At 43.9% G+C, this 27295-nt stretch overlaps 1 protein-coding gene across 6 annotated transcripts; it reads left to right on the top strand.

The window, feature by feature from the left end:
* On the top strand, positions 1-26354 carry LOC110498680 (LON peptidase N-terminal domain and RING finger protein 1). Of its 6 annotated transcripts, none has more exons than XM_036954426.2 (11): positions 1-813; positions 11256-11371; positions 14232-14354; positions 18266-18481; positions 18769-18997; positions 19596-19813; positions 20039-20160; positions 20491-20649; positions 21964-22126; positions 22634-22786; positions 24279-26354. In XM_036954426.2, the coding sequence occupies exons 1-11, from the start codon at positions 171-173 to the stop codon at positions 24435-24437; spliced, it is 2301 nt and encodes a 766-aa protein (XP_036810321.2). In that variant the 5' UTR covers positions 1-170; the 3' UTR covers positions 24438-26354. The 6 variants fall into 6 exon arrangements, with proteins under 6 accessions (XP_036810321.2, XP_036810319.2, XP_090066840.1 ...); XM_036954424.2 differs by having other exon boundaries at positions 25-813; positions 21948-22126; XM_090210714.1 differs by having other exon boundaries at positions 29-813; positions 18772-18997.
* The last annotated feature ends 941 nt before the right edge of the window (positions 26355-27295 follow it).

Below are 27295 nucleotides of genomic sequence, written 5' to 3'. Positions count from 1 at the left end.
AAGGCACCGAGATGCCGTTCACGTGATCGCATTTTTACGTAACAAACGGATGTAGTAGACCTGTATGTTGCCAAGTCTCTACTGGCACATAAGCTAGACACGTTGTAGGTTATAGCAATGGCTAAACATTTTTTTTTAAATACATTTATAATAACCGGAACACAGTGTATATGCTGATCATCTATCCTACAATGTCGGTCCAACACCCCGAAGGAGAGGACGCCGTCGGAGAAAGAAAAATATTCTTCATTGAGCCAGAATACGACTGGGACGAGGAGCAGGACAATGTCGACAACCACATACTTATTTTACAAAAAGCCGATGCACTGGCATCAGAAAACCGTCTCAAAGAAGCCATCTATGTTTACTCGATGGCCTTGAGAGATGGTTCTGTAGGGCCGGAGCAGATGAGCACTTTAGTGGATTGTATTCTGCGCAACTTTAAGAGAAAGCTGGAAATTGATGAGGCGCCTTCGGAACGAACGCCACATATTATTGATAACGCCGGGGAGGAGGACGTTTTTGACTGCCCGAAATGTCATAGATTTCTAGGCGAGCCCGTGACTATCGGCTGTGGACATTCGTACTGCAAAAGATGTTTACAACACCAGCTACTCTCCAAATGCAAGCTGTGTAGCGAGGTAGGAGGCAGGCCGACGGAGCTTAAAACGAATGTGATTCTATTCGGACTGTTGGAAAAGTGGTTTCCTGAGGAGCTGAAAAGGTCTAGAGCTATTAGTGAAATTGAAGACCTGTCTAGAAGGAAACATTTCGAGGAGGCCGTATCACTAGCAACAGATGTGATTGAATCTGGTGAGTGGGGGGAGGAAAGGCTTGTGGAGACCACCAATCACTTCGCATCCTTGTTTTATATGCTATGATGAGACGTTTAGGATACCTGTTAAAGCATGAAAACAAAGTGTTATTTTAGTCATTCCCTATTACTATTTGTGGTCTTTATTATCGAAGAGTAGGGAAGGGGAGTTCCACTGACCAATATTAAGGGTACCCGCTTGTCATGTGTTTGACTGTAGGTCCTTTGGTTACGTTTACAGGCAGCCCAATTCTCATCCTTTTTTTTCACTAATTGATCTTTTGACCAATCAAATTAGAAAAATATCTGATGTGAAAAGATCTGATGTGATTGGTCAAAAGACTAATTAGTGAAAAAAAAGTCAGAATTGGGTAACCTGTGAGAACGCAGCCTTTGTGCCACTGATGTAACCCTTGTGCTAGCTACCCTGTTACGAAATGTCGTAAGTTGGGCATGCGCACAAGCAGCGAGTTTCATAAGGCAGGTTGTGAGATCGTGCTGGGTTTGCCAAACAAAAATGTTATAACGTTTGGGTCCCCTCAAAAATTTCCCGAAGTCCGAAAAATATACTAAAAAAGGCTAAATGTGCTGCCCAATCAAGGCATGGCGATGCAGTACACGTGATTGCATTTCCACGTAACAAACGTGTTTATACCTGTATGTTGCCAAGTATCTACTGGTACATAAGACACTGAAAAGTAAAAGTGCAGAGTGTGTCAATACAAAGTGACAGCACGGAAGTCTATAGTCATTGCTGTAGGCTATGTCTAGATTCCTTCAATTATTAGATTACTTGAGGTTTTAATGACACCAGACATACACTTAGTAATACTTAAAACATAAATACCTAAGAGTTTCCTGAAAGTTGTCATTCAGTCTCCTAAATATTTTATTAAAGTCATGTGAATAATTTATGGTTAATAAGTAATGGGAAGTCACTAACATCTTGGGACTTGATATGAATTGTTTTATTATGTGTTGTTACAGCATTCAACCCACAGTGCATTTAATGTTAACAATGATAGTTGAAAAAATATGTGATTATTTTGTAACAATCGAATTGAAACCGAACCTGCCTCAAAATCTCACCTTGACAGCCATAGGCCTTGTTTGATGGTTCAGCTTCTCGGAAAGTCATTTAGTCTTGGAAAATAATTCTAAAATCGATCAAATCAACAGTTACAGATACTAACCAAGGCAATGCTCTCCATAATGTGAAGGCCTTCTCCGGAATTCGAATGGCACCTATACGAGCAATATGCTTTGCACAATAACATGCTACATGGAGAAAAAATTGGGCAAACAATCTCTTGTAATGTTGACCTCACAATTAGACCAAAGTATGCAGAGGTTGTTTCTTTAGAATATGTTTTATATATATATATATATATATATATATATACAGTGGGGCAAAACAGTATTTAGTCAGCCACCAATTGTGCAAGTTCTCCCACTTAAAAAGATGAGAGGCCTTCATCATATGTACACATTTCAACTATGACAGACAAAATGAGAAAAAAAAAATCCAGAAAATCATATTGTAGGATTTTTAATGAATTTATTTGGAAATTATGGTGGAAAATAAGAATTTGTTCAATAAACTTTTGTTATCTCAATACTTTTTGTTATATGTCCTTTGACAGCTCTTTGGTCTTGGCCATAGTGGAGTTTGGAGTGTGACTGTTTGAGGTTGTCTTTTATACTGATAACATGTTCAAACAGGTGCCATTAATACAGGTAACGAGTGGAGGACAGAGGAGCCTCTTAAAGAAGAAGTTACAGGTCTGTGAGAGCCAGAAATCTTGCTTGTTTGTAGGTGACCAAATACTTATTTTCCACCATAATTTGCCAATAAATTCATTAAAAATCCTACAATGTGATTTTCTGGATTTTTTTCTCTTATTTTGTCTGTCATAGTTGAAGTGTACCTATGATGAAAATTACAGGCCTCTCTCAATTTTGTAAGTGGGAGAACTTGCACAATTGGTGGCTGACTAAATACTTTTTTGCCCCTGTGTGTGTGTGTGTGTGTGTGTGTGTGTGTGTGTGTATACACACACACACACACACACATCTATATCTATATCTATATATATATATCTATATATTATTGTAATATACACGGTATGCTATTGTAAGCATAAGCGCAACAGAAGCTATAGCCTGCACAGCATATCAAACAAGCAAGACACACAGGCAGTCATTGCAAACATTTGCTAAACAGGAAACAGACTGCTGGCTATTCGTATTCGTAGCCTCAGCCATGTTATGTCACCTCAAAGACCCTTGTCCCTCTGTCACTGAAGATAACTCATCAAGCTGCACAGGCTCCCCTCTCTCTTGACATTAAGCCCATCTCACTTGCTAATAAAGGATTTACAAATTATACATTGGCCAATGACAAATATATGAGCACTTATTGCGTATAAGTGTAGCCTAAAGCTACTTTCTTTGATTTGCGTCTAATTGAGCGCAAAGAACATAGTTAGGTCTGGAGGTGGAATGTTATGCCAGTATCTTTCAACATTGTTTAAGGCGGAAATGTTGGCAACTGTGGGACACTGTAGCAAGTGTAAGAGCCCATAGCCAGTGTGGCACTTTGGGTCAGCTAAGGACTTTGCCTAGGTGACTTTGGTTTTGGGGCCCACACGCTTGTGGCACAGTCAGTCACAGCCGCAGAGCGGCAAGAACCAGACTAGAGGTGCCACCGCTATGACATCACTGTCTCTGTCTAAGGCTTGCTGAGCTAGCCAAGCCTGAAGCACATAAACTAATATGGAGTAATCCCGCTTGTCGTGAAGTGAATCACACAGTCATTATTGAAATCTGTCTTTTCCCCCACGCAACGGAAAACCCACCGGGATGCATGTCAATAGTCTAAAGGGGCTTAGTTTTCTAGACCTTGTCCTTCCTCTGTACTGGTCGACAAAGACACGATAGGTTAAAGAAAACCAGACAGTGTCTCCTGTCCAGGGGTCATGCTGGACAGGAGACGGTGTGGGTGAAGGAAAGGAGACTGGGAGAGGAACTATGGAGATGCAACCCTTTTGTGTTTTGGAGACGTGTCACCTCCAGCTGCAGGCTCAGAATCACAGAGGCCCATCTTGCACCAAAAGACCGCAAACAAGATGCCATAGTGTCTCTCGTCTTGCCAGCAACACACATGATTTTGAACATTCATCATAGAAGACCAGATAGGCCTAGTATATGACCTCCGCTGAAAGCCGGGCAGCTTAACCTGGTCTACAGTGAATTCCCTGTGTTCATTTAGCTGCCAGTATTTTTATTTGATTTAATTAGGCAAGTCAGTTGAGAACAAATTCTTATTTTCAATGATGGCCTAGGAACAGTGGGTTAACTGCCTTGTTCAGGGGAAGAACGACAGATTTGTACCTTGTCAGCTCGGCGGAGTCAATCTTGCAACCTTTCGGTTACTAGTCTAGCACTCTAACCACTAGGCTACGCTGCTGCCCCAATGGCTGGATTACTGACATGCTACGCAGGGTATATGCCCAGGGTTCCCGATGGGGGTCCCTGTTGATTTTGTTATAGTGTTTGAGCATAAGAACACAGAAATAGCCATTGCAAAATGCATAGAATTGCAGGAAATTAGCTTCACACTGCAGAAGTGTTCTTCATGGTAACATTTATAGAATGCAGGGTGCTTCTCTCTGCCGCCAATTCTGGACTGATTTAAAACACCTTCCGGACCAATGTCATCAATCAATCAATCAAATTTATTTTATATAGCCCTTCGTACATCAGCTGATATCTCAAAGTGCTGTACAGAAACCCAGCCTAAAACCCCAAACAGCAAGCAATGCAGGTGAAGAAGCACGGTGGCTAGGAAAAACTCCCTAGAAAGGCCAAAACCTAGGAAGAAACCTAGAGAGGAACCAGGCTATGTGGGGTGGCCAGTCCTCTTCTGGCTGTGCCGGGTGGAGATTATAACAAAACATGGTCAAGATGTTCAAATGTTCATAAATGACCAGCATGGTCGAATAATAATAAGGCAGAATAGTTGAAACTGGAGCAGCAGCACAGTCAGGTGGACTGGGGACAGCAAGGAGTCATCATGTCAGGTATTCCTGGGGCATGGTCCTAGGGCTCAGGTCCTCCGAGAGAGAGAAAGAAAGAGAGAATTAGAGAGAGCATATGTGGGATGGCCAGTCCTCTTCTGGCTGTGCCGGGTGGAGATTATAACAGAACATGGCCAAGATGTTCAAATGTTCATAAATGATCAGCATGGTCGAATAATAATAAGGCAGAACAGTTGAAACTGGAGCAGCAGCACAGCCAGGTGGACTGGGGACAGCAAGGAGTCATCATGTCAGGTAGTCCTGGGGCATGGTCCTAGGGCTCAGGTCCTCCGAGAGAGAGAAAGAGAGAAGGAGAGAATTAGAGAACGCACACTTAGATTCACACAGGACACCGAATAGGACAGGAGAAGTACTCCAGATATAACAAACTGACCCTAGCCCCCCGACACATAAACTACTGCAGCATAAATACTGGAGGCTGAGACAGGAGGGGTCAGGAGACACTGTGGCCCACTCCGAGGACACCCCCGGACAGGGCCAAACAGGAAGGATATAACCCCACCCACTTTGCCAAAGCACAGCCCCCACACCACTAGAGGGATATCTTCAACCACCAACTTACCATCCTGAGACAAGGCTGAGTATAGCCCACAAAGACCTCCGCCACGGCACAACTTAAGGGGGGGGGGGGGGGGCGCCAACCCAGACAGGATGACCACATCAGTGACTCAACCCACTCAGGTGACGCACCTCCTCCAGGGACGGCATGAGAGAGCCCCAGTAAAGCCAGTGACTCAGCCCCTGTAATAGGGTTAGAGGCAGAGAATCCCAGTGGAAAGAGGGGAACCGGCCAGGCAGAGACAGCAAGGGTGGTTCGTTGCTCCAGAGCCTTTCCGTTCACCCTCCCACTCCTGGGCCAGACTACACTCAATCATATGACCCACTGAAGAGATGAGTCTTCAGTAGAGACTTAAAGGTTGAGACCGAGTTTGCGTCTCTGACATGGGTAGGCAGACCGTTCCATAAAAATGGAGCTCTATAGGAGAAAGCCCTGCCTCCAGCTGTTTGCTTAAAAATTCTAGGGACAATTAGGAGGCCTGCGTCTTGTGACCGTAGCGTACGTGTAGGTATGTACGGCAGGACCAAATCAGAGAGATAGATAGGAGCAAGCCCATGTAATGCTTTGTAGGTTAGCAGTAAAACCTTGAAATCAGCCCTTGCTTTGACAGGAAGCCAGTGTAGAGAGGCTAGCACTGGAGTAATATGATCAAATTTTTTGGTTCTAGTCAGGATTCTAGCAGCCGTATTTAGCACTAACTGAAGTTTATTTAGTGCTTTATCCGGGTAGCCGGAAAGTAGAGCATTGCAGTAGTCTAACCTGGAAGTGACAAAAGCATGGATTAATTTTTCTGCATCATTTTTGGACAGAAAGTTCCTGATTTTTGCAATGTTACGTAGATGGAAAAAAGCTGTCCTTGAAATGGTCTTGATATGTTCTTCAAAAGAGAGATCAGGGTCCAGAGTAACGCCGAGGTCCTTCACAGTTTTATTTGAGATGACTGTACAACCATTAAGATTAATTGTCAGATTCAACAGAAGATCTCTTTGTTTCTTGGGACCTAGAACAAGCATCTCTGTTTTGTCCGAGTTTAAAAGTAGAAAGTTTGCAGCCATCCACTTCCTTATGTCTGAAACACATTCTTCTAGCAAGGGCAATTTTGGGGCTTCACCATGTTTAATTGAAATGTACAGCTGTGTGTCATCTGCATAGCAGTGAAAGTTAACATTATGTTTTCGAATAACATCCCCAAGAGGTAAAATATATAGTGAAAACAATAGTGGTCCTAAAACGGAACCTTGAGGAACACCGAAATTTACAGTTGATTTGTCAGAGGACAGACCATTCACAGAGACAAACTGATATCTTTCCGACAGATAAGATCTAAACCAGGCCAGAACTTGTCCGTGTAGACCAATTTGGGTTTCCAATCTCTCCAAAAGAATGTGGTGATCGATGGTATCAAAAGCAGCACTAAGGTCTAGGAGCACGAGGACAGATGCAGAGCCTCGGTCCGATGCCATTAAAATGTCATTTACCACCTTCACAAGTGCCGTCTCAGTGCTATGATGGGGTCTAAAACCAGACTGAAGCATTTCGTATACATTGTTTGTCTTCAGGAAGGCAGTGAGTTGTTGCGCAACAGCCTTTTCTAAAATGTTTGAGAGGAATGGAAGATTCGATATAGGCCGATAGTTTTTTATATTTTCTGGGTCAAGGTTTGGCTTTTTCAAGAGAGGCTTTATTACTGCCACTTTTAGTGAGTTTGGTACACATCCGGTGGATAGAGAGCCGTTTATTATGTTCAACATAGTAGGGCCAAGCACAGGAAGCAGCTCTTTCAGTAGTTTAGTTGGAATAGGGTCCAGTATGCAGCTTGAAGGTTTAGAGGCCATGATTATTTTCATCATTGTGTCAAGAGATATAGTACTAAAACACTTGAGTGTCTCTCTTGATCCTAGGTCCTGGCAGAGTTGTGCAGACTCAGGACAACTGAGCTTTGAAGGAATACGCAGATTTAAGGAAGAGTCCGTAATTTGCTTTCTAATAATCATAATCTTTTCCTCAAAGAAGTTCATGAATTTATCACTGCTAAAGTGAAAGTCATCCTCTCTTGGGGAATGCTGCTTTTTAGTTAGCTTTGCGACAGTATCAAAAAGGAATTTCGGATTGTTCTTATTTTCCTCAATTAAGTTAGAAAAATAGGATGATCGAGCAGCAGTAAGGGCTCTTCGGTACTGCACAGTACTGTCTTTCCAAGCTAGTCGGAAGACTTCCAGTTTGGTGTGGCGCCATTTCCGTTCCAATTTTCTGGAAGCTTGCTTCAGAGCTCGGGTATTTTCTGTGTACCAGGGAGCTAGTTTCTTATGAGAAATGTTTTTAGTTTTTAGGGGTGCAACTGCATCTAGGGTATTGCGCAAGGTTAAGTTGAGTTCCTCAGTTAGGTGGTTAACTGATTTTTGTCCTCTGGCGTCCTTGGGTAGGCAGAAGGAGTCTGGAAGGACATCAAGGAATCTTTGTGTTGTCTGTGAATTTATAGCACGACTTTTGATGATCCTTGGTTGGGGTCTGAGCAGATTATTTGTTGCAATTGCAAACGTAATAAAATGGTGGTCCGATAGTCCAGGATTATGAGGAAAAACATTAAGATCCACAACATTTATTCCATGGGACAAAACTAGGTCCAGCGTATGACTGTGACAGTGAGTGGGTCCAGAGACATGTTGGACAAAACCCACTGAGTCGATGATGGCTCCGAAAGCCTTTTGGAGTGGGTCTGTGGACTTTTCCATGTGAATATTAAAGTCACCAAAGATTAGAATATTATCCGCTATGACTACAAGGTCCGATAGGAATTCAGGGAACTCAGTGAGGAACGCTGTATATGGCCCAGGAGGCCTGTAAACAGTAGCTATAAAAAGTGATTGAGTAGGCTGCATAGATTTCATGACTAGAAGCTCAAAAGACGAAAACACAGTAAATTCATCAGGCTTAAGCCATGTTTCAGTCAGGCCAATCACATCAAGATTATGATCAGTGATTAGTTCATTGACTATAATTGCCTTTGAAGTAAGGGATCTAACATTAAGTAGCCCTATTTTGAGATGTGAGGTATCATGATCTCTTTCAATAATGACAGGAATGGAGGTGGTCTTTATCCTAGTGAGATTGCTAAGGCGAACACCGCCATGTTTAGTTTTGCCCAACCTAGGTCGAGGCACAGACACGGTCTCAATGGTGATAGCTGAGCTGACTACACTGACTGTGCTAGTGGCAGACTCCACTATGCTGGCAGGCTGGCTAACAGCCTGCTGCCTGGCCTGCACCCTATTTCATTGTGGAGCTAGAGGAGTTAGAGCCCTGTCTATGTTGGTAGATAAAATGAGAGCACCCCTCCAGCTAGGATGGAGTCCGTCACTCCTCAGCAGGTCAGGCTTGGTCCTGTTTGTGGGCGAGTCCCAGAAAGAGGGCCAATTATCTACAAATTCTATCTTTTGGGAGGGGCAGAAAACAGTTTTCAACCAGCGATTGAGTTGTGAGACTCTGCTGTAGAGCTCATCACTCCCCCTAACTGGGAGGGGGCCAGAGACAATTACTCGATGCCGACACATCTTTCTAGCTGATTTACACGCAGAAGCTATGTTGCGCTTGGTGATCTCTGACTGTTTCATCCTAACATCGTTGGTGCCGACGTGGATAACAATATCTCTATACTCTCTACACTCGCCAGTTTTAGCTTTAGCCAGCACCATCTTCAGATTAGCCTTAACGTCGGTAGCCCTGCCCCCCGGTAAACAGTGTATGATCGCTGGATGATTCTCAAGTCTAATACTGCGGGTAATGGAGTCGCCAATGACTAGAGTTTTCAATTTGTCAGAGCTAATGGTGGGAAGCTTCGGCGTCTCAGACCCCGTAACGGGAGGAGTAGAGACCAGAGAAGACTCGGCCTCTGACTCCGACCCGCTGCTTAATGGGGAAAACCGGTTGAAAGTTTCTGTCGGCTGAATGAGCGACACCGGTTGAGCGTTCCTACAGCATTTCCTTCCAGAAACCGTGAGAAAGTTGTCCGGCTGCGGGGACTGTGCCAGGGGATTTATACTACTATCTGTACTTACCTTGGATCAGTCATTTAAATAGGCTAGGTCTACTCCTTGACAGGATTATCAGTCTTCACAGACCCCCAGTGTGCGGTCTGGAGCGTGAAGTCACGAGCTCTGCTGGTCAGCTACTGCGTAGCAAAAAGCCCTGGTCTGCCCTAGAATGTAAATTAAGATTGCGAGAACAGACCAGATTTTTTTTAATGGCCATTTTTTTGGCTCTAAAATGTGTTTTATTATGATCAAGTTCGATCCCCGTGGTAAATTCTTTAAATGTTTGCTACCAATCAAGATATTTAATTCAATAGTGTTCCATTCTGACACCTACATTTGTCACGTGCTGACACAGACCAATCAAGGGCCGGCAGGCTACGAGGTGGCTCGCACCCTCATGCACGCTCATTGCACGTGGTCGTCACGTGGTATCCGGTGTGGACGCCGACGTCATCTGGCAGCGTTGGGTTGACTCTCTCAGGCAGGATGAAAATGACTACTTCGACCATCATCCTTTGCTAGTTACGGCCACTTTGACCAGGATCCTTAGACATTTTTTGGTGTCATTCAGCCCCATTCAGCAATATGGCACGCTTCAAATTCAAATATTTCCGGCTTCTTGCGCCATCAGGAGTTTTCCGTATGAATATGTGAATGAGGTACAGTTCATTCAGAAAGTTTTCAGACCCTTTCACTTTTTCTTGGTCGGGGAGGTGACCAAGAACCCGATGGTCACCCTGACAGAGCTCCAGAATTCCTCTGTGGAGATTGGAGAACCTTTCAGAAGGACAACCATCTCTGCAGCACTCCACCAATCATGCCTTTATGGTTGAGTGGCCAGACGGAAGCCACTCCCCAGAAAAAGGCACATGATAGTCCGCCTGGAATTGGCCAAAAGGCACCTGAAGGACTTCCAGACCTCCCTGGTCTGATGAAACCAAGATGGAACTCTTTGACCTGAATGCCAATAGTCACATCTGGAGGAAACCAGGGACGGGCACTGTATACTTGGCCAATACCATCCCTTACGGTGAAGCATGGTGGTGGCAGCATCATGCTGTGGGAATGTTTTTCAGCGGCAGGGACTGGGAGACTAGTCAGGATCGAGGGAAAGATGAACAGAGCATATTACAGATAGATTCTTGATGCTCCAGAGTGCTCAGGACCTCAGAATGGGGTAAAGGTACACCTTCCAACAGGATAACGACCCTAAGCACACAGCCAAGACAACGAGTGGCTACGGGATAAGTCTCAATGTCCTTGGAGTGCCTCAACCAGAGCCCGGATTTGAACCCGATCAAACATCTCTGGAGAGACCTGAAAATAGCTGTGCAGCGATGCACTGCATCCAAACCTGACAGAGCTTGAGAGGATCTGCAGAAAATAATGGTTTTGAGGCTGTAATCGCTGCCAAAGGTGCTTCAACAAAGTACTGTGTAAAGGGTCTGAATACTTATGTACATTTGCAAAAATGTCTAAACCTGTTTTTGTTTTGTCATTATGGGTGTGTAGATTGATGAGGGAGGGGGGGATTATTTAATAAATTTTAGAATAAGGCTGTAACTTAATAAAATGTGGAAAAAGTGAAGGGGTCTGAATACTTTCCGAATGCATTGTAAGTGCCTTCACTATCTCCTGGTTTTAATGTCTATAGGTCTTCATGTCATGTGTTTGACATTAACCATTTTCTGGATGTAGCCTAAGCTTTCATTCCGTCATAATTAATCATATTCTTCCATCCTTTATTCCAGATCCTGGGGATGAGGCGGTGCGGTGGTCACGGGTCAAGGCCTACACCGGGCTCCTGCAGTACCGATTGGCCCTGGAGGACGCTGAACTCTGTCTTAGCTCCACCCACTCTGCAGAGGTACTAATGCGGGAAACTGTGTGTTGAGTTCAGTAGGCACAAGTGGGAAAAAATAAAAATAAATACATTGTAAATTAAAACAAATGTTATTGGAAGTTTTAAGCTTGCTGAGGCCTACTTCACTCACTTGTCAGCTCCCCCGGCGCTATAATTATCCTTAGTCCTTACCAGGCACCCTGTGGCACTTTGAAACAGTTCAAAGCTACAGCTCCGGTTTCATCCGCCACGCTTTACTACACCGTGTGAGGCGTCATGGAGGGAAAGTGGAGGCTGATTAGAGGCTCAGCCAGGTGTTAGTACGTCTAAATGGGTTAACAGGCCATCTTGAATATGAACCGGTAGGATATACTCTAGGATGTCTTAGCGCTATTAACAGCATTGTTCACCATGTCCTCTAATTCTATTTTTCAGTCTTGATCAATTCTAATAGAATATTACTGTATAACCTTCTATACCTTTAGACATTTTGTCTGTATCAAAGGTTGATTTGTTTTTTTTCCTTTTACATAACCTTTTTTGATTGAGGGTTCAGAGCCTCTCATTTGGGAGATTGCATTTGTTTGTTACACATTTGGTCACATTTCATGTTTACTGTACCTTGAGCTGTTTTAAATGGTCCAATACCAGATGTTTTTATCTTAATATCAAATCATTTCTGGGTAACAATTAAGAACGTTACTGTGATTGTTTTCAATTTAAAATGGTCCAAAATAATTTAAAAAATACATTCTTAGCAAAGAGAAAGCAAGAATTTTGCCGAGACTGTCTGGGAGTTGTCTGAGTGGGGAGGGGAAAAACTAGCTGTTATTGTTAGAGCGGTTTGGAACTTGCTTTGTTATTGGTCTATTAACTCATTTACCGCCTAGTGATGTCACCAGGCAGGCCAAAACTCCGTCTCACCAAGGCTGAAATTTCAGGCGGTCTTTTCAAACAGCTCTTATTGCCCTTTTAGTGTATCACAATTTTCATAATTTCACAGTATTATTCCAAACTCAGTGTGGAAATATACAGTGGGGTCTGAAATTATTGATACCCTTGATAAAGATGAGCAATAATGACTGTATAAAATAATGAAAATACTTAGCTATATTGTATGCGCCAAAAAATTCGGAAATTATAATATTTTATACTAATTGTCACGTTGTTTAAATGATTGGAGGCAGGCGCAGGAGTACGTAAAAGTGGGTTTTAATACTCCACCCAAAAACACAACATGCCATGAAAAGGGACGAAGCCCAAAACAAACACGTGCACAAAAACACAGGGATGTAAACCCAAACAAAAGAGAGAGGTAAAACCTCTAATAAATACACGGGACGAGACCCGTAATAACAACACACGGGACGAGACCCGTAATAACAACACACGGGACGAGACCCGTAATAACAACACACCGGACGAGACCCGTAATAACAATACACGGGACGAGACCCGTAATAACAATACACGGGACGAGACCCGTAATAACAACTCACGGGACGAGACCCGTAATAACAACACACGGGACGAGACCCGTAATAACAACACACGGGACGAGACCCGTAATAACAACACACGGGACGAGACCCGTAATAACAACACACGGGACGAGACCCGTAATAACAACACACGGGACGAGACCCGTAATAACAACACACGGGACGAGACCCGTAATAACAACACACGGGACGAGACCCGTAATAACAACACACGGGACGAGACCCGTAATAACAACACATGGGACGAGACCCGTAATAACAACACACGGGACGAGACCCGTGTGCGTAATGAAACAACAGTTCGGTGACGCCTAGAAGGCCGGTGACGTAGACCTCCCAAGCTGGTGCACGGAATGAGCAGCAGTACCGGGGGAATCCGTGAGGCTAATGCAATTGCTTAGAGAAATAGATTTTGTTTTAACAAATCATATTTCTCAAAAAGGTAACGGTCACAATTATTGAGACCCCTAAATAACCTTATAAATAAAGTAGTCAAAGCTCAGTATTTGGTCCCATATTTCTAGCGCGCAATGACTACGTCAAGCTTGTGACTCGACAAACTTGTTGGATGCATTTGCAGTTAGTTTTGGTTGTTTCAGATGATTTTGATTTTGTACCCAGAAGAAACTAATGGTAAATAGTGTATTGTGTCATTTTGGAAGGACTTTTATTGTAAATAAGAATATAATACGTTTCTAAACCCTTCTACATTAATGTGGATGCTACCATGATTACAGATAACCCTGAATGAATTGTGAATAATGACGAGTGTGAAAGTTACAGAGGGTCAAAGATCATACCCGCAAGGCATGCTAAACCTCCCCTGTTATTCTTAATGGTGAGAGGTTAGTTGAAGAGGTGGAAATATATAGCTGGGGATAAACAGAAAGGCCCAAGCTAGTAGCCACACAGGGTACACCTTTTATTTCAATTTGTATTTCCCATAACTGCTGATTTTGTTGGTAATGTGTAATTTAGCAAACTACGCTAGAGCAAGAGTCATGCCTTTCCTAGAGAGGAAGACAAACAGGTTCAGGACCAAAAGGGGTTAGGAATTTTTGCAATGTATGTTAATCCTATCCAGTGAAGCCTGAAAAAAACTGAATTTGATGTTGAGTGATTCAGGTCAATGTTGACTCATGTTGTCAGGCTACCTACATTGTGTTCTAACTAGGGTCCCTTCTCTCTCTCTCTCGTCACTCTCTGTCTCTCTCACCTCTCTACCGTTCTCTCTAGCAGTTCACCCTCTGGCTGTCGCTCAAATACAGTATTGTCCAGTTGAAAAGCAGTGACGTAACCTATCTCTCCCTCTCTCCACTGGAAGTCTTGTGCTCTTTATAACCTCCCCGTCCCCCCTGTCACACTCTCTCTCTCTCTCCCAGGGTTTCTACTGGAAGGCCAAGGTGCTCCAGGACATGGGCCAGGTTGACGACTCGTTGCAGGTTTTCCTCCACTGTCTGGCCCTGGACGAGGACTTCACCCTGGCCAAACGAGAGGTGGAAAATGTGAGAGATGGAGGGAGAGTGGTGGTGTTGTTGTTGAAGTAATTTGCTTTGGTCTTCCTGGACGCTTTGGGACTTGACTTGAGTGCAAGAAAGCAAGGAGATATTGCATCTTCTCAATGCCTTTCCTTGAACCAAACCTCCTCTGTGTATCAGTGATAGACCGACCCCCTCCCGATCCTGGGAACATGAATATGCAACCCTTACAATCTCTAGGCCTATCACTAATTGCAGTGTCTAAGTTTATACTTGTATAAATACTGTTGCTGTTTTTTATCTCCAGGAATGTTTGAAGTCTAGACCCCCTTAGCGCCATAGTCCGTTTCATAAGGAGCCAGGCGCTCTCTGAGTTCTCCCTTTTCTGTCTTACTTAAGCCAAGCGTTTCCCGGCACTGATTTGCCTACCATCCATGAAAAGGAACACTGTGCATTCCTTCGCTGATAGCCTAGCGTCGGCTAGCTAGGTCATTATCCTCGGCATTGGCCTCGCGGAATTAAGTCGTAAGGCGCTTGCGTGACAGATGGAACATATTGGGCCGACAGCGGCCTTAAATTAGTGACTAAATCACATTCCTTGCAGAGAAAAGCAGCTGTTTTTTTAGCGGGTGACGGAAAACGTGGTGACGACGATTCGCCGCGAGCTATGCTTCCGTGATGAATCACCTGTCAGACTGAGTTGAAGTTCAGAGCGCAGTGAGCATATTTCTTTTTCGTTGTACACCCTGCTGAATAAGAGTTGGAATGGGCGTAGTTATGCCTATCCATCGCTTTGACACTCTTTGTTTTGGGTGACATTTTATTTTCCTAATACCTCTGTATCTGTTCGGTATGTGCTATGGAAGGACTTGGCGACAGTTGGGGCTTTATGGTATTCATTACAATTGAATCCCCACGACGAAGAAGTAAGTCTTGGGGTAGCGGTTATTTATGCTGTAGTCACTAATTACTATCGTGTCTCAGTTAAAATAAAGTGTTAAAAATCTATCCCCCCCTCAACACAACATCCCAGCGAAGACTCCATGTTTTTGAGGTTTACTTCCCAGTGGGTCAGCCCTCGTGACTCTCCCCTCCTGTCATGACATTTAACCCCATTAGTCAAAGGCTTCATCCCAAATGGCACCCTTTCCGTTTTGACCAGAGACCAATGGGGACTTTGGTCTATGGACTCTGGTCAAAAGTAGTGCGCTATGTAGGGCGTGGGGTGTAATTCGGGAACCAAGACAAAGTACTGTGAGGAAGCAGGGTGAAGCCTTTCCGATCACCATCGCTGACAGGGTCTCCCAGGCTGCGTGAAATGTTAGGGTAATACTCTGGGTTGTGAGAAAGTAGGCCCGTGTTTCTTTGATCGCGTCGTTGATGTGTGGATTTGCATTCTTGTTGTTTCACTCTGTAAGAGGAACTTTGATTCGTTTGAGTATAGTTGAATGCAAATGGCTTCTCTTTCTGCTCAAGAAGGGTGTTGTCTGAAACCTGCTCTCGAGGTTTGATGGGAAAGAGCTATATGGGATTTGTCTGTGTGTGATGTTTGTGTCTGGGTGCCTCAGCAAAGGTGTGTTTCTGTTTTCTTTAACTCGTATAGTACAGTGAGTAGCCTACATCACAAGGTCCTAAAAAATTATTTGGCCTTAAACCATCTCCCTTTTAAATGCTGATGTAAACATAAATTCTCCATCTTGTGATCCTGGATGGGCACCAGGTTAGCAGATACAAAGGTGGACATGTTGTGTGTCTGGGAGTACAGCGGAAAGGATGTGGATTAGATAGATTTGTATGGATCGGAGCGGGGCCCGGGTTGTTCGTCAACGTCTAATAAAACGTAAATGGACTCAGAGAGCGAAAGAAGGTGAAACACAGAAGATAAAAGGGAGAAAGAGAAGATACAGGGCCGAGAGCAGGAAATGAAACGTTGATATATATATAGGAGGAGAGGGATTGGGTGGAAGTAGAGGGACCGAGCTGGTGCAACATCAAACACGTGTTTCTTTCCGACAAGTGAACTTTACTGCAGATTTAACGTCAATCAGGTTATTGTGAAGCCAAAGGCATACAGTGCCTTGCGAAAGTATTCGGCCCCCTTGAACTTTGACCTTTTGCCACATTTCAGGCTTCAAACATAAAGATATAAAACTGTATTTTTTTGTGAAGAATCAACAACAAGTGGGACACAATCATGAAGTGGAACGACATTTATTGGATATTTCAAACTTCTTTAACAAATCAAAAACGGAAAAATTGGGCGTGCAAAATTATTCAGCCCCCTTAAGTTAATACTTTGTAGCGCCACCTTTTGCTGCGATTACAGCTGTAAGTCGCTTGGGGTATGTCTATCAGTTTTGCACATCGAGAGCCTGACATTTTTTCCCATTCCTCCTTGCAAAACAGCTCGAGCTCAGTGAGGTTGGATGGAGAGCATTTGTGAACAGCAGTTTTCAGTTCTTTCCACAGATTCTCGATTGGATTCAGGTCTGGACTTTGACTTGGCCATTCTAACACCTGGATATGTTTATTTTTGAACCATTCCATTGTAGATTTTGCTTTATGTTTTGGATCATTGTCTTGTTGGAAGACAAATCTCCGTCCCAGTCTCAGGTCTTTTGCAGACTCCATCAGGTTTTCTTCCAGAATGGTCCTGTATTTGGCTCCATCCATCTTCCCATCAATTTTAACCATCTTCCCTGTCCCTGCTGAAGAAAAGCAGGCCCAAACCATGATGCTCCCACCACCATGTTTGACAGTGGGGATGGTGTGTTCAGCTGTGTTGCTTTTACGCCAAACATAACATTTTGCATTGTTGCCAAAAAGTTCAATTTTGGTTTCATCTGACCAGAGCACCTTTTTCCACATGTTTGGTGTGTCTCCCAGGTGGCTTGTGGCAAACTTTAAACAACACTTTTTATGGATATCTTTAAGAAATGGCTTTCTTCTTGCCACTCTTCCATAAAGGCCAGATTTGTGCAATATACGACTGATTGTTGTCCTATGGACAGTCTCCCACCTCAGCTGTAGATCTCTGCAGTTCATCCAGAGTGATCATGGGCCTCTTGGCTGCATCTCTGATCAGTCTTCTCCTTGTATGAGCTGAAAGTTTAGAGGGACGGCCAGGTCTTGGTAGATTTGCAGTGGTCTGATACTCCTTCCATTTCAATATTTACGCTTGCACAGTGCTCCTTGGGATGTTTAAAGCTTGGGAAATCTTTTTGTATCCAAATCCGGCTTTAAACTTCTTCACAACAGTATCTCGGACCTGCCTGGTGTGTTCCTTGTTCTTCATGATGCTCTCTGCGCTTTTAACGGACCTCTGAGACTATCACAGTGCAGGTGCATTTATACGGAGACTTGATTACACACAGGTGGATTGTATTTATCATCATTAGTCATTTAGGTCAACATTGGATCATTCAGAGATCCTCACTGAACTTCTGGAGAGAGTTTGCTGCACTGAAAGTAAAGGGGCTGAATAATTTTGCACGCCCAATTTTTCAGTTTTTGATTTGTTAAACAAGTTTGAAATATCCAATAAATGTCGTTCCACTTCATGATTGTGTCCCACTTGTTGTTGATTCTTCACAAAAAAATACAGTTTTATATCTTTATGTTTGAAGCCTGAAATGTGGCAAAAGGTCGCAAAGTTCAAGGGGGCCGAATACTTTCGCAAGGCACTGTATTTCCACAAGTACATTTTTCTAGACAAGTACATTTTTCTAGATCTAAATCCACATTGTTGCCAGGAAGGCAGACTTGGCCAGTGGTAACTCCCAGTCTTGGCCAGCCACTTTTCTGCATTTAAGTGAACTTTGCTCCTGTTCTGCCATTTTTGTCTGATTTTAAAAAAATTAAAAAAGAAGTTGACTTTGTTTTTGACTGCTTTTGACTCCAGTTGACTGCTCTTATGGCTAACGCAATGTGTACCACAGATACTGTGCGACCTGCTGTCTCCGGCCGGCGAGAACGTAAAGGTGGGTCTGAGGGAGACGGCGCAGAGCACATCGCCTCGCCTGCGTAGTAAGATTTCGGTAGCGGATGCCGAGGCCAGAGCCCAACAGCATCAGGCCGAAGCCAAACACTCTGTCCTGCACCAAGTCCAGGCTCGCACCTCCTCGGGACACCCTAGCACCGACGCACAGCACGAGGTACGCTAACTGGACAGTGTGCTTGATACAGCCCTGTAGGCCGTCGTTGTAAATAAGAATTTGTTCTTAACTGACTTGCCTAGTTAAATAAAGGGGGAAATTTAAAAATAAATAAATAAAAAGTCCTGAACCACTATGGTGCCTTCAAAGTTTCCAAAGTCAATATGTTTTGATATTTTTTAGGTGTTTGTTCAGTTAAAATGCATCAACAATGTCTAAAACTCCTTTTAACGTTCTAATTCTCTCTCTCGCTCGCTCCTCCTCCCCCTCCCCTCTTTCCGTACCAGAAGCCGGGTCGCTCAGGGAGCCTGGAGCGTTCGGGCCTCGGCCGCGCTCACTCGATGCGAGCCCACGGGCCGGGGCCGGGCGGCGTGGATGAGGGTCTTAAACGCGTCTGCTCCGCACCCCAGCTGGGGGACCAGGAGAAAGGCGTGCTGCTGAAGCGGAAGCTGACGTTCTCCGAGCGTGGACCCCACGTCGTCTACAGCCACGGGAGCAAGCACAAGAAACAAGGAGGTAGGAATCAAGACTGCTGCTAGTGTGTCGTAATTAGAAAGGGAGTAGTTTAGCTCAGGGATCGTCAACTGGATTCAGCCGTGGAACGTTTTCTTTTCTTGAGCGTATGGTCGGGGGGGCCCCAAATTGTAGACGGCAAATTGACCGCAAGGAGCCCAAATGGATATTGTGCCTGACTAAAGCTGACTATTTCAAACCTTGCTTACATTTGTATATGATCATGTTTTGTGGGGGGGGGGTCTCAGAAAACTTTGAGGACCGTATACTCCCACCCGCGGGCCAAATAAAACCACCCGCGGGCCAAATTAAACCACCCGCGGGCCAAATTCAGCCGCCAGTTGTGGAACCCCTGGTTTAGCTGGAGTGCTGGCTCTTTATATTGTTTTAAATGGGATTATTCCTGGGTGAAAGCAGCTAAAATATGCATTCCCTCTATATCAGTGGCAGAGCCGCAACCGCCACAGTACCAATTAGCAACGGTCCCATTAGCCATTGCCAGGTACCTTTGCTGTGTCTGTGTTTGAATGCGTCTGTCTGCGTACTTGGGTGTGTGTGTGTGTGTGACGTGCTTGACGTTCTCCTGTCACTTCCTCTATAGGGGCCTGTGGTGCGTCGAGCCAGGGAGCCTCAGCCCGAGCTCACAGAGTCATACCCAGAGACCTACTGGACCCCAACGACCTGGAGTGTTCCCTCTGCATTAGATTGTTCTACGAGCCAGTGACCGCGCCGTGCGGTCACACCTTCTGTAAAAGCTGTCTGGAGCGCAGTCTGGACCACACTCCCCAGTGTCCTCTCTGCAAGGAGAGTCTCAAAGAGGTAAGAGGACACTACCACCAACCACCACACACTCAAATGGCATCCTATTCCCTATATAGTACACTATTTTTGACCAGGGCCAATAGGGCTCTGGTCAAAAGTAGTGTGCTAAATAGGGAACATGGTGCCATTTGGGACAAGACCTAAGACAATTAACTTGGGGAAGACCTCTTCTTAAATGATATGTCCTCAAATAGAAAACCTTAATCTTCTCCCCCCCCCCAGTATCTGGCAGCCAGGAAGTACACAGTCACCAGTGTGCTGGACCGAGTGATAAAGCAGTACCTGTCTAAGGAGCAGTCGGAACGGCAGAAGACTCACCTGGAGGAGACCCAAGAGCTCGCAGAGTGAGTTGTCCTCCCGACATATCATTCTGTTATAAAATGAACCTAGAATGTCCATTCTGGTAGTTGTACTGCTATGGCTTCTGCCTTCTCTCTGAACCCTTGTCTTTCTTTCTCCCTGGTTGTCCTACTTTTTATTTTTTAAATGAATGCAGCCGGAAAACATGCAAAACACACACAGCAGACAGGTTCACCTAGCACTGACTGTTCGAATGAATTCTGTTGATCTATTTTTACATCTTTGGAATGCGTATGTCACATTTGAATCTCTTCACTTGTGAGAGATGCTCGAGTGTCTTAGCATCATTCTTAACTCTCTCTCTTTCTCCGCAGCCTGATGAAGAAGGTGCCCATCTTTGTGTGCACCATGGCCTACCCGACCGTGCCGTGTCCCCTGCACGTCTTCGAACCGCGCTACCGTCTCATGATCCGCCGCTGCATGGAGGCCGGCACGCGCCAGTTTGGGATGTGCATCAACGACGCTCAGAAAGGGTAGGCACAGTGGCACCCGATACAAGCACCTAGGCCAGCACGCACACATTTGCACATAAAACACTCACTCAAATGCACACGCACCATTCTGCTGTGCACTAATGCGTCACCTTCTGTCACCTCACCCGAGAGAGACAGACAGAGAAATTATGAAAATACTATCTAATAGGATTTTGACTGAATATCAAATCCAACTTTGAAGCATCCTCCTGATGGGGGAAATTAAACGATTTAAGCATATATATGCTAATATTGACATTTTTCAAGATGCCTTAGGCTACTATACCTTCTCACAAATGAGTTGAATGCTGACGTTTGACTTGACTATGCAATGGCCCTGTGAAAGTTCACTTTTTTCCCCCCGCCTAAAATGACATACCCAAATCTGACTGCCTGTAGCTCAGGACCTAAAGCAAGGATATGCATATTCTTGATACCATTTGAAAGGAAACACTTTGTTGAAATGTGAAATTAATGTAGGAGAATATAACACTAGATCTGGTAAATGATAATACAAAGGAAAAAAAAAAAAATTGCAGTTGGCTCAGAACAGGGCAACACGGGCCGGGCCCGTAAAAGTACACGGAGAGCTAACGTTAATGACATGCATGTCAATCTCTCCTGGCTCAAAGTGGAATAGAGATTGACTTCCTCATTACTTATTTTTGAAAGAGGTGTTGACAAGCTGAAGCTACCGAGCTGTCTGATTTTTAAAATACGAGCACACAGCTCAGACACCCATGCATACCCCACAAGACAAGCCACCAGAGGTCTCTTCACAATCCCCAAGTCCCAGAACAGAGTATGGGAGGCGCACAGTACTACATATAGCCATGCCTACATGGAACTCTAATCCACATCAGGTAACTGATGCAAGCAGTAGAATCAGATTTAAAAAGCAGGTAAAAATACACCTTATGGAACAGCGGGGACTGTGAAGAGACACAAACATAAGGCACACACACATGATAACATACGTACTATACACACACATGATAACATACGCACTATACACACACATGATAACATACGCACACATGGATTTTGCGTTGTAGATATGTGGTAGTGGAGTATGGGCCTGAGGGCACGCACTTAGTGTGTTGTGAATTCTGTAATGAATGTATTGTAATCTTAAAAAAAAAAGGTAGAACTTCCTTAATTTTGCCAGACCCCAGGAAGGGTAGCCACTGCCTTGGCAGCAGTTAATGTGGATCCATAATAAATACACATTTAGAAATAAAGACCATTTGCAAAATCACCTTCAAATGACTATATGATTACAACAAACAAAGATTCAGAATGTTCCCGTTTCAGTTTTGTGGACTACGGCTGTATGCTGATCATCCGGAGTGTCCACTTCCTCCCAGACGGGCGTTCTGTGGTGGACACCGTCGGAGGGAAGAGGTTCCGGGTGCTGACCCGCGGGATGATGGACGGGTACTGCATCGCCGACATCAAGTACCTGGAGGATACCAGGGTAAGAACCCATGTTCTCTTACCCCAAAATACTGTGGGATGTTTTTATTTCATGGAGAGTATTTTTTGGGTATATATATATATATATATATATATATATATTTGGTTATATTTTTATTTGTAAAGAAAGGATGACAAAATAATACAAAATTATACAATATAAAACAAAAGCATAGAGAAAATGACATTTGAATCCATTTTCCATTGGTGTGAATACCTCTAATAATTCCCACTCACAACTTTAGCACAGCTTGAATTAGCCAAATATTTTAATTAGAATAATCTACTTTTTAGTCCATTGTTCACCCTTTGATTTAAAAGGTCTCATGTAAAAACAAACTTGTATTTTAGTTTATCAGAGGCCATCTGTTAATGGATTATGGTAGTGTGGTGTTCTGGCGAATGCTACACTGTGATCTATATAGTTTTCATTTTCACGTGACCACCCTGCTTTCAAACCTAATGTCCCTCTTGTATGGTTAAGATGAATTGATTGATTGATTGACAGGTGAGCGACAGCGAGGAGTTGACACAGCTGCAGCAGCTGCACGACGCCGTTTACGAACAAGCGCACACCTGGTTCCAGAACCTCAACAACCGCTTCAGCCAGCAGATCCTTCAGCACTTCGGCGCCATGCCCGAGAGAGAGCCCGACATCCAGGTGAACTAAGACACAAATCTCTTCCCCCGGCATATAGTGTTCCCCCTCCCCTTCTCCAGGGTCGTTCATTAGGGCATTCTGTAGCAAAACAATTTGCAGCAGAGTATTAATATGATTGTTTCTTACGGGATAAGTTCAGTTAGTCCCTTGCTGTTTCAGGCTTTCCTCCAGTGTCACTCCCGTGGCAATATAATCTATTTCTATGGTTGCTCCACTGCTCTAGAAGAGATCATTGTGGGTCATTCTTAACTCATCCTCTGGAGGAAGGTGTTATGTCACTATCCTCCAGAGTGTCCTTACAACATCCCCTCACCCTCTATACCACACACACACACACACACACACACACACACACACACACACACACACACACACACTGGATGCGCAATATCCAATGGAGGCATAGCATTTTTCATGGAAAATGTGGAATGTTCCAGTGGCTTGCGAAAGTATTCACCCCCCTTGGCATTTGTCCTATTTTGTTGCCTTACCAACCTGTATGATTTGATTTACATAACATGCCTACCACTTTGAAGATGCCCATTCTTCAAGGCAAAACCGCTCCAGCTCCTTCAAGTTGGACGCACCACTTTTCATTTTTTTGAAGTTTTTTTTTTTTTTAAACAAGTAATTTTTTTCACTTCAACAATTTGGACTATTTTGTGTATGTCCATTACATGAAATCCAAATAAAAATCTATTTAAATTACAGGTTGTAATGCAACAAAATAGGAAAAATGCCAAGGGGGATGAATACTTTTGCATGGAGATACTAGGATTAATGATGAGTGTCTGGGGATGAACCATAGTCAAGATTAGATTACATTTCCGCTGCTCGTGTTTGTGTGTGTTCCTAAATATACACGTTTTGTCATACCCGTGGCATATGGTCTGATATACCACAGCTTTCAGACAATCAGCATTAAGGGCTCGAACCACCCAGTTTATTATAAACAACATGTAACTCTGACACAGCAACATCCAATAAGTGGCAGATTAGGTTGAGGCTGCTTTGGATGCAAGCTAATTCACCACGTCAGTCATTTATCAGAGATTCTTGGCTCAATTATAGAACTCATTTAAGATGCCGACTCTCTGAATGAGCTACGACTATCTTGTAGATCTGAAGCGTCTCCATCATACCTGTCTGACGCAAGGCATGTACTGAACTCCGGCTGACTCGCTAGCCTCTACTCTCAAGTTCCTTTACAGATCTGAAATGACTGAATAGGTGTATCCAATATGGCAATTATTCCACCTAGTCTTTCAAATGGCAAGGTGAAGTCATGATGATACTCTTTAAACCTATCACTGTGCCTTTTTTTTTGCACTGTGACCCCCTTAAAGCCTTTTTGAATTGTTCTGTGGCCCAGCAAAAAACAAAACAATAGCCAACAAGCCATTCTCTGTCCATTGTCAACCCATTGTTTTAGGTGAGTGATATTATGTTTCTGGTCAGTGATATCCTTTCCTCCTCTCCTCCTCTCCTCCAGGCGACTCCCAACGGTCCGGCTTGCTGCTGGTGGCTGCTGGCCGTGCTGCCCATCGACCCTCGCTACCAGCTGTCGGTGCTTTCCATGACCACGCTGCGCGAACGCCTGGTCAAGATCCAGCACATCCTCTCCTACCTGCAGAGCATCCCCAACGAGTAGAAGAGTAGAGCTCCACCCGACCACAACTACTTTGTACATCCTGGTTCCGACACCATGTACCTCCATACCAGATCAAACAACCGAATCCTAGGTCTCCATGCATCGGATTTCGCTCTTCAGTACTGCTGAGGCGGCGTCTGCCACAAGACATCCGTGAGACGTCAATGAGACATCTCCCTGAAAAGGCAGAATCACACAGCACTTCTGAGACACCAGCAAGATCCCAGTCACATAAGCAGCTAGCTTTAGCAGCACTTCAACTACCACACACCAGCTAGCTACATCGACGAGAAGCCACAGACTGCTGAGATGATCGGCCGAATTCTAAGAACTGGTCCTCCTCTCTCTCGCTGTCTCTCTCTGTCTGTCTGTCTGTCTGTCTCTGTCTGTCTGTCTGTGTGATGTTGGTGAAAACAAAAAAAGGCCTTTCTGTCTATACTCAACAGTGGCACCAGCCACCCTCAACACCTGCTACTGTCAGCTTGGTTACCAGAGAGAGATTGGTGAAGTGATGTCTCCGTTGTCTTGTCTACTCAAGACTACCCATGCAGCCTCGCTGTCTCGATTCGGCCACTGTTGATGGTAGAAGGGAGTGTGTATGTGTGTGTGTTTGTTTCTATGGGTGGGCCGTGCTTCTGTGCAAATCCCAAATGCTGGAATTGAGTCAGACAGAGAGAGGGGGTTGGGTGGATGAATTGTAGAAGGTTGGTGGTAACAAATGGAGGGAGGGGGTTACTAGAATTGCGTGTGTACTACAAAGCCTAACAAGTGGGATGGTGCAGCCTTCCAACAACAAAAACAAAAAAAGTGTGAATCTTACTCTTCTGAGCAGTAAGGCCCTCTGTCACTTCACTGTCTACTAAATGCACATCTTCCTTCACCGCCGCCACCGAGCGGCAGTGGACCCTGGTGAAAAAGAGAGTTTCCCCCTTTTTTTATTATTAATGTCTCCAAGTTTGTACTTTTTCATCCATTTTTTGTTTTCTTCCAAGACTTCAGAAAGAAAACCCTTTTTGGCAGCCATTTTGTCCGGTCTGTAGTATAGCTACAGATGTGGGACTGTGGTCTCGCAACGCTCCCAACCTCTGTTCTCTTAACTGTTTTTTTTTTCTTAGCTGAAAACGAGGCATAACTCCCAAAAAATCCAGACTTCCAATAATACGTTACTCTGTGGTTTTGTTTTCGTTGTCGTTTCTCAGTGGGATAACGGAACTTCTTGAATCCCGACAGCTTAGTCTTTGATTTTGCATTAGGGATGTTTCCCATTCCGAGTTATTGATGCTTGAGAGAAACCTCGAAGTCATCCATGTGACTCGAGTGTTGTATTTCCTGTCTCTCTCAAAAGTTCCAACTTCCTGTTTAAATTCAATGTAAACTGAAGTCATTTTTAAGGACAGATCTTTAAATATATATTTTGACAGTATGTTTGTATGTACAAAATCACAAAAGGGGAACTTGCAATATTTTGACGCAGTAAAAAGGAGAAAGAAACAATACTATACAATTATCTGTGTTCCGCACTGCAAGGGTTAAAGGTCACCCTGTTGTCAAGTAAAAAGCAGTCGCCTGCCTTTTGTCGGGAAAAAGGACTAATATAGGTGAATATATCTATGGTGGTCGATTTCGCAGACAAATTTTTGCCTTATACCATTTTTAGCATTTTGCTTTGAATGGCACAGTGTGACGCCTTGGTTAGCATTCCTTTTGCCGTACTAGTAATTATGATATTTTGTATTAATTATTTGTCTTTTCTTCAGCCGCCTCACGGCCCGAATCGTTCACGGTGTGTATAATGTATGTCAAGTCGCGGCTTTGTTTTGTTTAAATCGTTTTTGGTTTTGGACAGATCATCTTATTTTTTTTCTCAAATGTTTTAAGTTATCAATTTTCAATAATAAATTAACTCGTTTTTTTCAACTTGAAGCCTCAAGTGGTATTATGTTAACGTATGGACTAAATGTAACCCATGAATGTAACCCATTTGTCAATGTAACCATCCGATGCCAGTGTTATGCATTGGGTGTTACGTCATCTGGAAATGATTGGTACATTCAGAACAATCTGTTCAATCGGTTGTTTCGAATGTTTCCACAAGGTGGCGACATAGACTCACCACTGCTATGCAAGAGCGCTGTAACAGTAGTCATGTTTCATAACTCACCCTTCGTCCTCTGCTGCATTGCTTAAATCAGTTTTATTGTAAAAAAAATAAAAATACAATTAAAAGAAAGGCAACAATTTGACCTGAATTGATATCTTACAATCGAAGTCTATACACCGCAAAAACCATTCAGATCGAAAAACCTGATGAATATGCAAAATCATGCACAACGCTACAGGACATTGACACAAGAATGATGCCCCTTGTCCGGTGATCCAGATCTCATCCAGTGTGTCTTGTCGGTTTGTTTGCTCGGCGGCTGAGGCTTGCTACCGCGACGACAGCATCATGACAAACTCTGCAGGGGGAGACCGAGACAGACACAGCACCAGATACGTTGATTAGAACCAGGGGGCTCTGGATATTGCAGGGGACAACATAAGACACAAGCCCCATGTTACATCTGCCCTCATTAACATGCACTGGATGCCTTTAGAAGTCACGGTGCGGGGGGGGGGGGGGGTGAAGATGAAGATGAGGCCATTTTAGTTTTGAGGGGGACCCTTGATTTTACAGTCCTATACGACAGTCATTTTTACAGTAGTATTTGTGCTCTATGGACCTTGTATTTACATTTATAGTAATCCAAAGAATTCAGTAGGTGTAACGACCTGGTCAATTCTTAGTTAAAACGAGGTACATAGGCGGGGCTGTAAGAAATAGTGTATCCAGTTAATTTGTGTCCAAATTGCGTTTC

Source organism: Oncorhynchus mykiss, chromosome 19 (assembly GCF_057628025.1).
Source record: "Oncorhynchus mykiss isolate SJ-2025 chromosome 19, ASM5762802v1, whole genome shotgun sequence".
Taxonomy (NCBI): Eukaryota; Metazoa; Chordata; class Actinopteri; order Salmoniformes; family Salmonidae; genus Oncorhynchus; species Oncorhynchus mykiss.
The sequence above is the reverse complement of the archived record's forward strand: the minus strand, read 5'-3'. Positions and strand labels throughout refer to the sequence as shown.